The sequence below is a fragment of the Leucopleurus acutus genome, assembly GCF_964270905.1.
Source record: "Leucopleurus acutus genome assembly, chromosome: 13".
Classification (NCBI taxonomy): Eukaryota; Metazoa; Chordata; class Mammalia; order Artiodactyla; family Delphinidae; genus Leucopleurus; species Leucopleurus acutus.
The window spans coordinates 16,860,436-16,876,119 of record NC_139155.1 but is presented as its reverse complement, the minus strand read 5'-3'; the positions used below and the strand labels follow the sequence as shown (position 1 = coordinate 16,876,119).

Genomic DNA, 15,684 nt, shown 5'->3' with positions numbered 1-15,684 from the left:
TGGTAGTGTATATATGTCCATGCCACTCTCTCACTTCGTCCCAGCTTACCTTTCCCCCCGCCCGTGTCCTCAAGTGCATTCTCTACGTCTGCGTCTTTATTCCTGTCCTGCCCCTAGGTTTTTCAGAACCAATTTTTTTCTTAGATTCCATATATATGTGTTAGCATATGGTATTTGTTTTTCTCTTTCTGACTTACTTCACTCCGTATGACAGTCTCTAGGTCCATCACCTCACTACAAATAACGCAATTTCGTTTCTTTTCATGGCTGAGTAATATTCCATTATATATATGTGCCACATCTTCTTTATCCATTCATCTGTCGATGGACACTTCGGTTGCTTCCACGTCCCCACCATTGGTTCTTGCATCTACTTTTCTCCAGGTTAAGTTTTCTCCTTAATAAAGTTTAACCTCTAGTTCATGGTTCTCAAAGTGTGGCCTATAGATCAACAGCATCATTCAGAAACTTACTAGAAATGTAAATTTGGGGCTCCCAACCCAGACCTGCTGAAAATCAGCAACTTTGGTTGTGGGCCCTGCAGTCTGTGTTTTAACGTACATTCCCAGGGATTCTGACGCTGACTCAAGTTTGAGAACCTCTTCTCTGGAGGCAACTTCAGTGAGGGTCTGAGAGAGGGGGGCTTACCTACCTCTCTGTTAAATGATGGTTTAGCTGATTATAGAATCCTTAGTCAACAATTTCTTTCCTTCAGTACTTTGGAGACTTTTTTTTTTGTCTCTTCCGGCCTCCATAACTGATGATGAGAAGCTCGTTGTCACACTAATTGTCATTTTTTTTGGTGAGTAAATCTCTCTTCTCTGGTGATTTTGAATTTTTCTCCGTGTCTTTGATTTTCTGCAGTTTTACTCTCATGAACCTAAGTGTGGATTTCTTCATATTTGTTCCGCTCTGGATTCATTGTGACTCTTCCATATGGGGATGGTGTCTCTCCTTTATTCAGGAAAATTCCCTGCAGTTAGTTCTTCACATACTGTACCTTTCCCATTTTTATTATCTGCATCAGTAATTCCTGTTGGGTATTTGATTCAGTTTTACATTCTGTCTCCCTTATCTTTTAGCTTTCCCATCTTCTTTCTCATTGCTCTATTGTGGGCTCAGCTCTTCCAGTTAATTATCTTTTAAGCTTTTTATAATCTACTCTGTCAGTTCATTGTGTCTATTATTTCAGTGACTGGATTTAATTGCTCAAAGTTCTCTTTGGTCTTTTTCAATTTGCTTGGTCTTTTTAGTTATTGTTATTTGGTCCTGTTCTTCCCTTTTATTTATTTTTCTATTCGTACTTACAGCTTTTTAATCATTCTTAAAATATTTGTTCCAGCGCCTCTTCTAGATTATTTTATTATCTCTGCTTCTAGGGGCATTAAATCTCCCACTTGTTATGTCTGTAGACTCTCCTCAGTGGTAGTTGATTGCCTGGTTCAGTTTATAATTTTGTGTTTTTAAGCGTGTGTGTGCTCATCTTCATTTTTTTTCTTTATGGAGCTTTTATACATCCTGACCTGTATTTACTGGTAACTTCTTAGCTTGGGTTTATGCCCCCTTAGTTACTATAACTATGGACCTCCTACCTACGTTGGTGTAGGCTTGGGAGTCTGAATTTATTAGAGGTCTGGTTTTTCTGTTTGTTTTTCTTCCGGTTACCATCCTGGATAGAAGGGAAGCTTCCTTGCAACTCTCCCAGGCCTGTGGGTAGAATTTTCTTGAACCCTGTTCAGATGTAGGTCTTAAGCAGGGAACTCTGTCTGACTCCCCTGGTCATACAGACTGTAGGCCGTGCTCTGTGTCCCCATGTGAGGATTAAAAACCCAAGCCCAAGCCCCAAGTCTAGGTCCAAAGCCCACTTCTTTAATTTTGTCTTTCTGCATATCTGGTACCTAGAGTTTTTCTCCCAAGTTTTAAAAGTACCTACATATTAGGGGCGAGGGGACCCTTCTGTGGCATTACTGTGAGTCAGTATGCTCTCTGTATGACGAGCATCACCATTAAAAGCATTAGAAACATGAAGTGCTGTTTGTAGTTGCTACTCAAGAACACTGTCTCACGCTTGTGTAACACTTCATACTTATTCAAGAACTTTATAATCAACTGCTTTGAAACTTACAGCCATCCTCTCAGCATGGTAGGGAAGAAGTTGGGATTCCCAATTTGTCAGCAGCTCAGAAAGCTAATTGCCAAAAGTTTGGCACATGTCAGAATCCAGGCCAGAGCCCCAGATGTGCTGGGTTTACCGACGTCTCCGTGTCAGGCCTGAGCCCTTCTCTGCAAGGAGCTCTGGTGTCCGTAATGGACAATAATGGCATGAAAACCTTTAGACCCCACTTAACACAATGTCAGGTTTTCACTTTGTTCAAAAAAGAAAGCATATTTCATAGAGAGCAACTTTAATCAACAGATATGTTAATTCTTTAAATAGCTTATTTTACACATTATATTGCATGTAAGAAAATAAGATGCCAGATTTTCAAGAGAGAATAAATAATCTGACCTGTCCAATGCAGGAATGTAATTCTCTTCAGAGGCTGCAACGTATGGATGTCTTTATCCTGGTATGTTGTTGGAATCTTTTCAGGAGAAGAATATAAAAACCTACTCTTCTTAGGCCATCATAAGAACGACCCCTAGAGAGAAAAGATGAGTATTGGAGGAGGAGGGATATTTCTCAACTTTCATGCATCATTCCCCAGAAGAAGAAAGACCAGAAATATCTCAGTACTGATTTCCACCGACATCTAGTCAGCACCCACCAGGTTACATGCCAGACAAAGGCAGAGATACCATGGGCGGGGGGCAACACTTGGAAATATATTCCTTGGGAAACTTGTCATTTAAGACAGTTGAACTTGCATTCACAGTGATGAATGTTTAACCCTTTTTTCAATGTTTTCAGGCAGGGAAACAAAAACAAAAAGTAATTGCTGGGAATCACAGATTTGGGGAAAGGGAAGAGCCTTAAAATTTGACTAGTCAAGTCTTTCTGCTTAACTGTAAAGGAATTCCGGAGTGGAGAAGTTATATCACAGAGCTAGCTGGCAGTCGAGTCTGCCCTGGAAGTCATGTCTTCTGAAGCTGGCATGAGATAATAAAAGGAAATCTTTTTTTTTTTTTCAGCTTAATTTTCTTCTATTACAGTTAATCATAGCTAAGAACATCACATACTTTTCCTCTTTTGAGAACTCACGGTTCCTGTCATGGTTTGTTCCCTCCTGTCATTCTGGTTTCTGCTCAATTTTCCCTTTCTCAGAGCTGCCCTCCCCAACCATCTCATGTAAAACAGCCACTGAGGAACTCTATCATTTTTCCACCTAGCATTTACCACTATGTATTCATTTATTTCTTATTGCCTGTTGCGCACAGTAGCTTCTAAAAAAGCTACAGAGCAAAAAGCATGATAATGCCTTTATTGGCTTATGTCAGACCATTGTATCCTTTTCCTTAGGTTGGTGGTTGTCCAGAGAGTGATAAAATGTCTGCCTTTTCTGGAAGCAGAATTCTTACAGTGTTTCATCAGACTAAACACTGCCCAAAATAAGTACGATATGTAGTCAAATCTAATGTTCAGTGAAGAGGCACATGAAGACTCGCTTAAAAATTAAAAACTAAGAACAGACCGTAGGTAGTATTGTCTTTAGAATGTTCTTAAGATACTTAAATATGTTGTCTTTTGCTCTTGAATTACAAAGCAAAATACTGACAGGACCATTGTTTTCTATGAGAGTAGTAACTTTTTTTTTTAACACCTTTTTTGGGGTATAACTGCTTTACAATGGTGTGTTAGTTTCTGCTTTATAACAAAGTGAATCAGTTATACATACACATATGTTCCCATATCTCTTCCCTCTTGCGTCTCCCTCCCAGTAACATGTTTTTGTTTTGCCTTACTTATTATTTGTATGACCATGTCTTAAAACAGTATGAAGGGGGGAAGCTTTTGTTCTTCATGTCTCCTCTTTCCTGTCAGGAGTAAGCATGGTGAAGGTGTAAGGTTTCGAGTCTGGAGACACTTTGCAGAGGATCAGTATGTTTTATTAATGTAGCACAAAATGATATCAGCAGAAGTATTCTTGCCCAAATTCACAGTATGCGCTAAAAAGCAACGAGTTGTTCTGACTGTGAGGCTGTCACAGTTACATCCAGGTGTGTGCATAGCAATCCTTTCTGCTTCATAAAAAAATTGTAAGCCTCTTCCATCGCCTGAAGTCACAGCTCCGACTCTCGGATACTGTAAGCTACTTGACATCATAGCAAGTACCGAATATTTAAATGACTGTATAAAAACGTAATTACTTTGCCTGAAGAGATTCCAGAACTTATGAATAATGTTAGCTCAGTTACTGAGCTCACTCCTGTGGTATCATCACTCTGCTCCATAGATACAGCATTCCAGATTTAAAGAAATCCTTGCCCACGACCTCTGAATAGTCAACTCCTAAAATGAGGACTTTTCCAACATGCTGTTTACCCAGTTTTCTTCCTGTTGACAAGTGTATCAGTTCGCTTGCCTTTCTGCTTGTTGCTTTTCTCCCAGAGATTTTTTTTTAACATTTTTATTGGAGTATAATTTCTTTACAATGTTGTGTTAGTTTCTGCTGTATAACAAAGTGAATCAGCTATATGTATACACATATCCCATATCCCCTCCCTTTTGCGTCTCCCTGCCACCCTCCCTATCCCACCCCTCTAGGTGGTCACAAAGCACCGAGCTGAGCTGATCTCCCTGTGCTATGTGGCTGCTTCCCACTAGCTATCTGTTTTATATTTGGTAGTGTATACATGTCCATGCCACTCTCTCAGTTTGTCCCAGTTTACCCTTCCCCCTCCCCGTGTCCTCAAGTCCATTCTCTATGTCTGCGTCCTTATTCCTGTCCTGCCCCTAGGTTCTTCAGAACCAATTTTGATTTTTTTTTTTAGATTCCATATATATGTGTTAGCATACGGTATTTTTTCTTTTTCTGACTTACTTCACTCTGTATGACATCCATCCACCTCACTACAAATAACTCAATTTCATTTCTTTTTATGGCTGAGTAATATTCCATTGTATATATGTGCCACATCTTCTTTATCCATTCATCTGTCGATGGACACTTAGGTTGCTTCCGTGTCCTGGCTATTGTAAACAGTACTGCAGTGAACATTGGGGTGCATGTGTCTTTTTGAATTACGGCTTTCTCAGGGTATGTGCCGAGTAGTGGGATTGCTGGGTCGTATGGTAGTTCTATTTTTAGTTTTTTAAGGAACCTCCATACTGTTCTCCATAGTGGCCGTATCAATTTACATTCCCGCCAACAGTGCAAGAGGGTTCCCTTTTCTCCACACCCTCTCCAGCATTTATTGTTTGTAGATTTTTTGATGATGGCCATTCTGACTGGTGTGAGGTGATACCTCATTGCAGTTTTGATTTGCATTTCTCTAGTGATTAGTGATGTTGAGCATCCTTTCATGTGTTTGTTGGCAATCTGTATATCTTCTGTGGAGCAATGTCTAGTTAGGTCTTCTGCCCATTTTTGGATTGGGTTGTTTTTTTGATATTGAGCTGCATGAGCTGCTTGTAAATTTTGGAGATGAATCCTTTGTCAGTTGCTTCATTTGCAAATATTTTCTCCCATTCTGAGGGTTGTCTTTTTGTTTTATTTATGGTTTTCTTTGCTATGCAAAAGCTTTTAAGTTTCATTAGGTCCCATTTGTTTATTTTTGTTTTTATTTCCATTTCTCTAGGAGGTGGGTCAAAAAGGCTCTTGCTGTGATTTATGTCGTACAGTATTCTGCCTATGTTTTCCTCTAAGAGTTTTATAGTGTCTGGCCTTAGATTTAGGTCTTTAATCCATTTTGAGTTTATTTTTGTGTATGGTGTTAGGGAGTGTTCCAATTTCATTCTTTTACATGTAGCTGTCCAGTTTTCCCAGCACCACTTGTTGAAGAGGCTGCCTTTTCGCTATTATATATTCTTGCCTCCTTTATCAAAGGTGACCATATGTGTGTGGGTTTATCTCTGGGCTTTCTATCCTGTTCCATTGATCTGTATTTCTGTTTTTGTTCTAGTACCTTACTGTCTGGATTACTGTAGCTTTGTAATATAGTCTCAAGTGTAGGAGTCTGATTCCTCCAGCTCCGTTTCTCCTTCTCAAGATTGCTTTGGCTATTCGTCTCCCAAAGATTTTTAAAGCACGATTAGTCTTTTCTGGACGACAGTGTAGGTCATTTGGAGTTGTGTGTTAAAGTATGATAGCCAATAACTTACCTAAACTACAACCTATAAAAAGATTACAATGTACCCTGATGCATATTCAGACAGAAGTCACATGGAAAGTCTATTCAGTTTATGTATAATACCTCTAAATGATTTCTTGAATATCTGTATTGTTGTTTTCAGGGGTGAAAGCCCTATTCAGTGCTGATTAACCTTAATCATTTCTAGAACGTTCGCATGTGCTACATAGACATTATGTAAATTTCAGTGGTTATATGGAGAGTGACGATTTTAAGGTTCATGATTCATGGAATTTTCTGAACGTTGGCTTAGTACACATAAAATTTCAAACATGTTGTTCATATTATCTATATTTATACATTTGTCTTCCAGGCTGTTCCTTACTCCAGAGAATTTAAGCAGAAATATGACTACTTTAGGAAGAAATTAAAGAAACCTGTGAGTACATATCTTCCAAAAATGCTGTTTTAGTCATTTGTAAGTTACCCAAATTACTTCCCTGAGAACACCTCGTTTCTTACTGTTATGCGTATACTAAAAATATGACCTTCCTTTTCTCACTGCACTTTGATCCACCTGGATCTTCAAGCTGAATTTTCTTTTTAACACACATGGTAAGTGAAGATTAACTGAGTATTACGTATCAAATCACCTGAAGGTAATTTCTTATGTAATACATTAAAAAATAGAAATGATTTTTATGAGGTATAAAATAATTCAGGAACTAGTGAAAAATTGTGGAGAAGCCTATGCAATCAATTATGGCTATCCTATTTAATAAAATCTAGCTCCTAATTCGAAAAATGTTCAAGTCCCTTTACATTCAGAAATACAGTTTTAATGATGACATGTACAACAAAAATACAATTTATAACATTTGACATATTAAGACCAAGTGTAATTTTCAGATTAAAATTCTTACTAGGAAACCCGTTAAGATTCTGACAAAACTGAGAAACCCTGTAAGGCTTTTTACAGGCAGTGTTTTAAAATACAATATTATATTTTCTACTGAAACACAGCCTCTGCCTTGGGGAGCTCCCTCTTACGGGTTCTGTTCTCTCTTCTAACATCCTGACTCAAGGAGCTCCTGGGTAACTCCTGAAATGACTCACATTTGAACGTGTGGAATTCCAGTGTTTCTTTGTGCGCCGCCTGCATTTCCTCCAGTGATGTGATGACTGTGGACATCACGCTGTCTCACTTTGTGGCACTTGCACCGTGGTACCTTCTGCCTGGAAACTGACTCTGTAGATCCCTCATCCTGGCAAAGCTGACCCTGGACCTGTTTTGCCAGGAGGCAGTTATTCACAACTTCAGTCAAGTGCTTTTTTATTTTCACGTTTAGTAACTGTTGCCTTTGGGATGCTTTCCCACAACTTGGCCGTGATAATCAGGGTCCCACTCCCCATGGCAACAGAACTAGCTTGTAGGCATCATGGTCACGGCTACCAGCTGGAGTCCCTACCAGGGCTGAGGGTCGTCCCAGCCTGGCCAGGTGGGGATTGTCTATGGGTTTTAATCCCCTGGACTATAGTCCCTTTGTTTGACTAAAACAGTATACAGAGTTGACCATATTTCAGTTGCCAGTGGGCAGATAAGTGCCCCACAGTTGCTTATAAAAGGGAGAGAGGATGACTGCCTTCACTCAGCATAGTTTCTTCTGCAGCGCGTGTTGCTGGCTCAGTCTGACACCTGCTGGTGGACGCTGTGTGTCTCCTCCTGACGTAGGCTTTCTGTCTGTGTGAAGAACAATCTAGAAAGGAGAGCGTTTCGGTTGGAACCATTCATCATTGCTTGTTTATTTGAAGGCTGCCATCATTTCTGCTCCTTGTTTTTGTTTTTTTTTTCTGTTAGGAAGTAAGGTGTATATTTACTGTCTGATGGTGTGTGGGGTTTTTTTCCTCTTGTTTTTAGGCTGATATTCCAAATAGGTTTGAAATGAAACTTCACAGAAATAACATATTTGAAGAGTCCTATCGGAGAATCATGTCTGTGAAAAGACCAGATGTCCTGAAAGCTAGGCTGTGGATTGAATTTGAATCAGAAAAAGGTCTGGACTACGGGGGCGTGGCCAGAGAATGGTTCTTCTTACTGTCCAAAGAGATGTTCAACCCCTATTACGGTCTGTTCGAGTACTCTGCAACGTAAGTGTCTGGAGTGCATTCAGAAGGTGTCCGCACTGAAGCAGTTTTATTCTTCACGAATTTAAACTTAATGAAAGAATAAGCAGCTCACTCAGAGGTGAATTAACACTGCTGATTTCAGCCCCTCCCCGCCAGCCCTTATAAGTCTAGAACAGGTCTGACGCCACATGGCGAACGAACGTACTCTGTGAACACCTAAAAATAATTCTTCTCTTGTCTGTTGTGTTCATGTAATTGAGATTGAAAATGTGTTGGGTACTTAACGGTAAGGAACAAGGCAATTTTCATTCATAACGTTATGTTAATTTAGGAGAATTTGTCACTGTCAGAATTCAGAAGGTTGTTGTCTTATGAACAAGCATAGTTTCTGAAGTCAAATTGCTTAAACGCAAACCGAGGACCCGTCCTTTAGGATCCAAAGGACCACGCCCACCCCACCTTGCGTTAGGCTCTCATCACTGCCAGGCGCGCAGACCGAGGCAGAGTCCATTGCTTTCTCGGGAATCAAACACTGCTACTCGCAAGGCCACCCTTTCCTCCTCCAGGCTGTGGCTTCTCCAAAGGCTTAGGCAGGACCCGAGCCCCCAGTAAAACAGTTGACCTTGAAAAGCAGCCTGTGCTCTGCAGGGACAAGGGTTCTCCCGTCTCTTCCCCCTGGTGCCGGTCTCCTGGGAGCTCTTTTGGAAGGCAGCCTCAGTGTTCTTCTCCGATGCTCCGGCCAAGAATTTCCCATTTTGTAAAATTGATAAAAGCCATGGAAGTGGAGGGGAGGATCCAGAGGCGAGATCTGCACCTCTTACCCACATTCCCAAAGCTGCCCCCAGAAGAATCTGGCCCCGGAGCCCCTTTTGCAAACCACCGATCCTCCTGATGGTGAGATCGAAGAAGGGCGATGAGGTGCACGTCAACCTCATGAGGTTTGCACTGTTGGGACAGCCGTATGTTGCTACCAGTGGCCTCCAGGCCTTTCAGGGCAGAATGCTGGTCAGATGGATCAGGGGTTGGACCCCTGGGAAAAATTTTAATCCCCAAACCAAAAGCTTCTCAAGGGAGTTAACCCCCTTCCTCACAGAGACACCCTGTTGCACTCACACGTAGCTGGGAATCCATGTCCAGCCCCTTTGGTATGTGGGGCTTCTCAGCTTCCCCAAATACCTGGCTGAACCGTATGAAATTGAGATTTCTGTCGATCAACGGTAGTCAGAGATCCAGTTTCTCACGGTTTAACATGACAGCATATTCACCAGCTCCAGTAGACCTCCGTCCTTGGTCACGGAAAAGGGCTAACCAAATAAGCCCTGTTGTCTAGCTTTTATGCCTTACCTGTCAGGTACAGGATGTTTGTAGCGCACTGTAAAAGCTTAATGACAGGCAGCGCCGGAAAATTCAAATTCTTGCATTTCTTATTTATTGCATTTATTTACCACCTTTCTTTTTCTCTCTCTCCCTCCCTAAAAAGGGACAACTACACACTTCAGATCAATCCCAATTCAGGCCTCTGTAATGAAGATCATTTGTCCTATTTCACTTTTATTGGAAGAGTTGCTGGTCTGGCAGTATTTCATGGGAAACTTTTAGATGGTAAGTTATTAAAAAGTGTTGAAGTCATAAAAATTGGACAGTGCTGTCTGTGGTCTCTTATCAGGTGTCTGATCTTTCACATCATAGGTTTTAAGCAAAAGTGCTTCACTGGTTCTCCCTCTGTAAATCAGTAGTTTCTTTAATGTTTTGTCCATAATGAAGGTGCTTTTTTTTCCTGGTGTCATCTTAATCTGAGCCCTGAAGACAGAGTGTCTACACACAGTTTGAAAAAGGTTTTTTTTTGAAAAACTTAAGTGTGAAGCACAGAACATTCTGTATTTGTGCATTTTCTATGTTTTCCAGAGTAACATTTCTTTAGCAGGAACTAGATTTGATGACAGATGGAAAGTATTGATTGAAAAGTTCATTAAAACGGTCTGATTCAGCCAGTATCCTGCCATTGTCCTGTTTGTCCCCAAATTACCATTTTTTTGAATGTGAAGAGACTGTAAATAATTTCAAAGCCGTGTTAGAACTCAGCTAAGACCTTGACCCCTGGGATCACTGCTGAAACAGATGGCACAGAATAATCTCATTATTATCTAAAGCATGTAAGTCATGCAAAGTACCAAGAATTTCAAGGGACCTTGGAAGTCAGGAGTGAAACCCCCCTCCCTGGCTGAATCAATAGGCTTATAATAGAGACTTCTTATAGATTTGGTCATTGAAAAAGTAGTGCCCTTAAGAGAACATTACAGAAATCATCAGTGAGGAAAGAGAATCAGAAATATTTTTGAAGAATTTAGGTGTGAAGTGGTTGAGAGTAGAAGACAGATGAAGATTAAGATTGACACTGCAGTTACTGGAGAGAGAGAGTTCCAGGAGAATTATGGGAATTGCATTTGTGGAACCTTAGCTATGCTAGTTGATGTACCCTGTGTACTTTCTCCTTTAATAAATTTTTACTGGTAATGGCTAGCTGATTTTGATCCTCTAATTTCAACATTGTATTTTTTACGGGGGGCGGGGCTGGTGGCAGGAGTAAACACTTTTTTTTCTGATTAGGGGGAAATTGTTCTCACTCTGTATAGGTATATACAGTGAATGTATTTTAATTTGCAGCACTGGAGTCATGCCATAGATTATTAGAACGGCCCTTATGTACCTTCTGCTGAGAAAGAAGACGTTCTTAGTTGCTCCAGGGGAAATAGAGAGAAGTTTAAGCTGAGATCCTGACCTCAGGGGACCGATGTTCTAGTGAGGGTACGGGAAACATGGGTCCAGAGTCCGGCAGAAGGGAGCACACGGAGGTCTCTGGGGGGAGCGCTTTACCGGCATTAGCCTCGCCAGGAGGCTGCGGTGGGGTTGGCGCACTTAGAAGCTGGGATCGTTTCAGAAGAGCGAGGACGGGCCAGGAGTCAAGGCTGCCTGGAGTAGTGATGGGAGCATCTAGGTCCCTGCTGCAAAAGGAGATAGGAGGTAACCGTGTCCTCGGGAATTGCAAGAAGAGCCCGAATGCCCCCCAGGTGTGTGGCCAGCAGTGTCTTTGTTTCCCGGGACCATGAACGGCCCTGGAGGCAGAGCAGACACGCTGCACATCAGATCAGCCCCTACTCCCTTCTGTGGCTTCACACCCCCCCCCCCCCGACAGCAGGGGCTTTGAGCCTCAGCACTGAAGCCAGTGGGAGCGGGAACGGGCTGCGAGGGAGGCTGGTTAGACCTGGAGGGGGCGCTGAGGATGGGAGTTGAGGGTGAAGGGGGAGGACTGAGGTTCCAGGGGCGCCTGTGTCAGGAGACGTGTGACGCTGACTTGCCTGGGACGGGGTGAAGTGGGGTCCCTGCGCAGTCGTGCCGGCATCGCCACCGCCCTCGCCTCCCTCAGGCCGTCATCACCCGGCCCGGGAAGACTGCACAGCCTTCTGCACGGCCTCCCCCGTTTCCTTCCTGTCTGTCCCTTCCAGTTGCTCTTCCCATTACTGCCCAAGCGATGACATTGCAATGCAGGTGGAATTGCCCCCTGGCGTTTCAGTGACTCCCCTTGGCCCTGGGCAGCGTGTAAGCTGTACACTCCCTGCCCAGTCCCTCCTCTGGCCTGTCTGCCCGGGATGCCCTGTGCTTCGGTCCTGGCGAGTCCCGGGTCTTGTCCCTCTGCTGGGAGTGCCCTTTTCTCCCCTGTGCGTGCGCCCTGTTTGCGCTACAGATTCCTGATTGTGCCTGAAGCTCATTTGTCACCTCCAGCAGCCTTTCTGACCTCACCCCTCTGCTGTACCATCTCTGTTAGTATAACTGCCCTCCTTCCTAAACCCCTTCCCCCAATCCTGCCCCAAACCAGGCCCTCATCTTACTGTAGAAAACCCTCGACTGTTCTGTCCCGGTCTGTCATTCAGATGAAAGCAGGTTAATCTTTTATTTCACGCTCGGATACACAGCATCGTCAAAGATTGGAAACTAACTCAGTTTTCACCGCGTTTTAGGTTTCTTCATTCGACCGTTTTACAAAATGATGCTGGGGAAGCAGATAACTCTGAATGACATGGAGTCTGTGGTGAGTAAACAGAGGTCACTCCCGCGGGCCGCACCAGCAGCTTGTGCATTATGGGAAGGCAGCTGAGACCATGTTGTAGTCACAGCAATTTTTATGGGCGTCGCCATTCAGTATGGACAACAGGGATTGTTCAAGAGGCTAACTGATCTCCCTAAATTTTTTAATAAGCAAATCATTCTTCACATTTCCTAGAGTCGTGGTATTTAGGGTGGGTACACCCACATCTCAGTTACCTCTGCTTACTCGGAACTGGTTTGACCAAATTAAATCCAAGGGTCATTTGGAGACCTCATTGCTGCCCTTGTTTTCCATGGAAAACTGCTAATACTGCACACTTAGAGGTTCATCCGCTATCCCTCTGCTTTCCGACCTCAAAAAATGGCAGGGAGCCAGACGAAAACAGTAGATGAAGGGAAGACTGTTTATACTCATCCCAGATACGGAAGAAGGGTAAGGGACCACTACAGTGTAGGAGAGGAATGAAAAGTTAGAAAATAATTGCTAACTTTTGATTTGGGTTTTCATGTTGCATTTAACTTATTTAATCTAGGCTGACCATTTTAGAGTTGAAAGGCCTTTCTATAAAGAACAAAAGTTGATGCTCTTTTCCTGGTATACTTTTGCTTCTGTTTTTCGTTTAATTCACCTGTACTCCCACCATTCACCTCTCACCTCTCACCATTCACCGGCCACACACGGGGCCATCAGGAAGCATCTTCGTCCATTTGGGGTGTTTGCAGCTCTGCTCTCACGTTCTGTCACTTGAGTCAGAAAGCATCTTCCTCCCCTCAGCCTCGCCGCCGTGTTGACTGTACGTGTTGTGTAGTTGGGTATATGGCCGTGCACCCCTCCCTCACAGCTCACCCTCTGGGTGTGGAAGGAGAGTAGAAGGCCAGCAGTGCACACAAGTCCACTCAGCTGGGTTTTCCCCGGGCGGGCAGCTCTGTGTATCCACGGCACCCGTGTCGAGTTTCTCTCCAGCTTTTACCTTTAGCTTAGCCTTTATGCTTTTGTTACTGTATGGTGAGGAGGCTAGGAGTATAAAAATCTCTCTTCAAGTCTAAAGTAATTTTATTCGCCATATTGACAGTCGGTGCACACATTCTGTTTGGTCTTCGTCGAGCCCCTGGGGCTGCCCTAGAGACAGAGGAATCCAGGCTCTCGGGGCCTGTGTTCTGGGTTTTGACACCAGGGCAGCCTCTTCCTGTTTGCTCACAGTGACTTGCAGAGAGTGCTGGAAGCACAGGAAGGGGCATAACTTGAAACCATTGGTATTTAAGTAGAGCATTCTCTATCCTTACTCCTTTCCTCTGATATTTTCACTCTTAAAAGATGGGGAGTACGTTCATCTCTACACGTTCAGTTCTGTAATGTTATGACGACCATCCAGAGCAGGCTGCTTCCTCTTGACAGAGGACAGGATCCAACCACAAACCCCTGTTACTACCAAAGCAGTCTTTTAGTTTGTATTTAATTAAAGTGGAAGAGAAGGTTTGGGGTAGAGCTGGAAACATATTAGTGACTCATTCATTTCTTGAGATTCTGGATGGAATTACATTTAAAGGACATAATTATTTAAAGAAATGAGTGTGTGTTTTGGGAAAAAAATGCTTAATTTTAATTTTTGTGTCATTTCTGTAGGATAGTGAATACTACAACTCTTTGAAATGGATCTTAGAAAATGATCCGACTGAACTGGACCTTATGTTTTGCATTGATGAAGAAAACTTTGGGCAGGTATGTGTGGGTAACCCTACGAGCTCCCCCTTGACTTTCAAAGAGTCTTTGCTTCTTTGAGTCTTTGCTGATTATCATCTGATTGTATCAGTATCTTATTGTCATGCCAGGAAGCCAAGTCCCAATTACAACTGCCTCTCTTCCTGCAAAGTTAGAGAAATTCTAAGGCCTCTGGTGTGTGAAGTAGCACCTACTTCTCACATCTAAAGCAGATCTGAATGTGAATGTTTGTGCCTTGGTTTTTTGAGGTTTTGTTGTTGTTGTTGTTTTTGCGGTATGCAGGCCTCTCACTGTTGTGGCCTCTCCCGTTGCGGAGCACAGGTCCACGGCATGTGGGATCTTCCCGGACTGGGGCACAAACCCGTGTCCCCTGCATCGGCGGGCGGACTCTCGACCACTGCGCCACCAGGGAAGCCCTGTGCCTTGGTTTTAAAATTTAGATACTTCAAAAAAATAGTGTAAATGTTTACTTAGTGATATAAATACATGACCAGGAGTAGGTGATGCCGGGTGGGGGGGGGGTGCCTTGGTTTTTTTCCCTCTGCTTTAATGGTTCCCTTGTCATGGTGAAGTTTGTCTTTGGGGGTCAGCAGGCTCAGGGTTTCTAACATTCCTTCTTGCTTTGCACCAATACTGTCTTTAAGGCTGGATTAACCGTAAAGATCAATTTCAAAGATAAAGTTGCCTTCTTGGAATTCTCATCCTCATCCTGAAGTTCTGTAGGATGTGTTTGTCTTCAACCTGAAACCTTTGGTTCATTTGTCCCCCGGTGATAACGATGCTTTTGGGAAGGACTTCTCAGGATTATCCAACCCCTGGTACCTGTCCTTTCACAAAAGCCCAGAGAGAGTTCCCATCTACCAGACCAAGTGTACGTGGCCTTGGCGTTCGTGAGATCACGGAGCCCGTGTTAAGGCTTGCTAATGGAACGTGACATTGATCGGTTCTTTATTGCTTCAGAGATTATTGCAAGTGTGCTCCGCTGTCCAGAAAGTGCGCTCACGTTGGCTCTCGTTTCACGATGCTGTGCTCAGTTTTATAGGTGACGTAAGGAAATCAGGTCCCTGCCCTCTTGGGTTCGCAGTCTTAGAAAAAAGAAGCTGGTGCCGCTGGATATAAAGAAATTAATGACACCTGGGGTAAAAACTGTTGCGAAGGAACGTGATCACACATACCAGAATCACTTGTTACATCCGCTCAGGCCAGGAAACCGTCACTCGTGTGAGTCCCAGAAGTGGGTGGGTCTCAGGGAGTCTGTGTTTTCTTTCCTTCCTGGTTGGTTGAGTTGAGGCACCAGGAATGAGAGAGACCCTGGGATTAATGGAAATCATTGAGTCCATTAAGAATCTCATTTTGCCCTCCCCATCCTTTTTCGCTCCGTACTGTGTTTCACGCCCCCAAACCTTCACAGACCGATGGACACTGCCGTCCTTGTGGGAGTCCTGTCGTGGGGTGGGGGAGGGAAATCTCTTCTGCACCACGCCCAGAGCTGTCCCCTCCAG

General features: G+C 43.3%; 1 protein-coding gene across 9 annotated transcripts in view; it reads left to right on the top strand.

Annotated features, from left to right (window-relative positions):
• The window catches only part of NEDD4L (NEDD4 like E3 ubiquitin protein ligase), a 346,917-nt gene that overhangs the window by 307,968 nt on the left and 23,265 nt on the right, over positions 1–15,684 (top strand). For all 9 annotated transcript variants that reach the window (XM_082853615.1, XM_082853611.1, XM_082853609.1 and 6 more), the window contains 5 exons: positions 6,605–6,670; positions 8,150–8,379; positions 9,839–9,960; positions 12,375–12,445; positions 14,087–14,182. In XM_082853615.1, the coding sequence (XP_082709741.1) occupies positions 6,605–6,670; positions 8,150–8,379; positions 9,839–9,960; positions 12,375–12,445; positions 14,087–14,182 (585 nt within the window). The remainder of the gene's footprint in view (positions 1–6,604; positions 6,671–8,149; positions 8,380–9,838; positions 9,961–12,374; positions 12,446–14,086; positions 14,183–15,684) is intronic.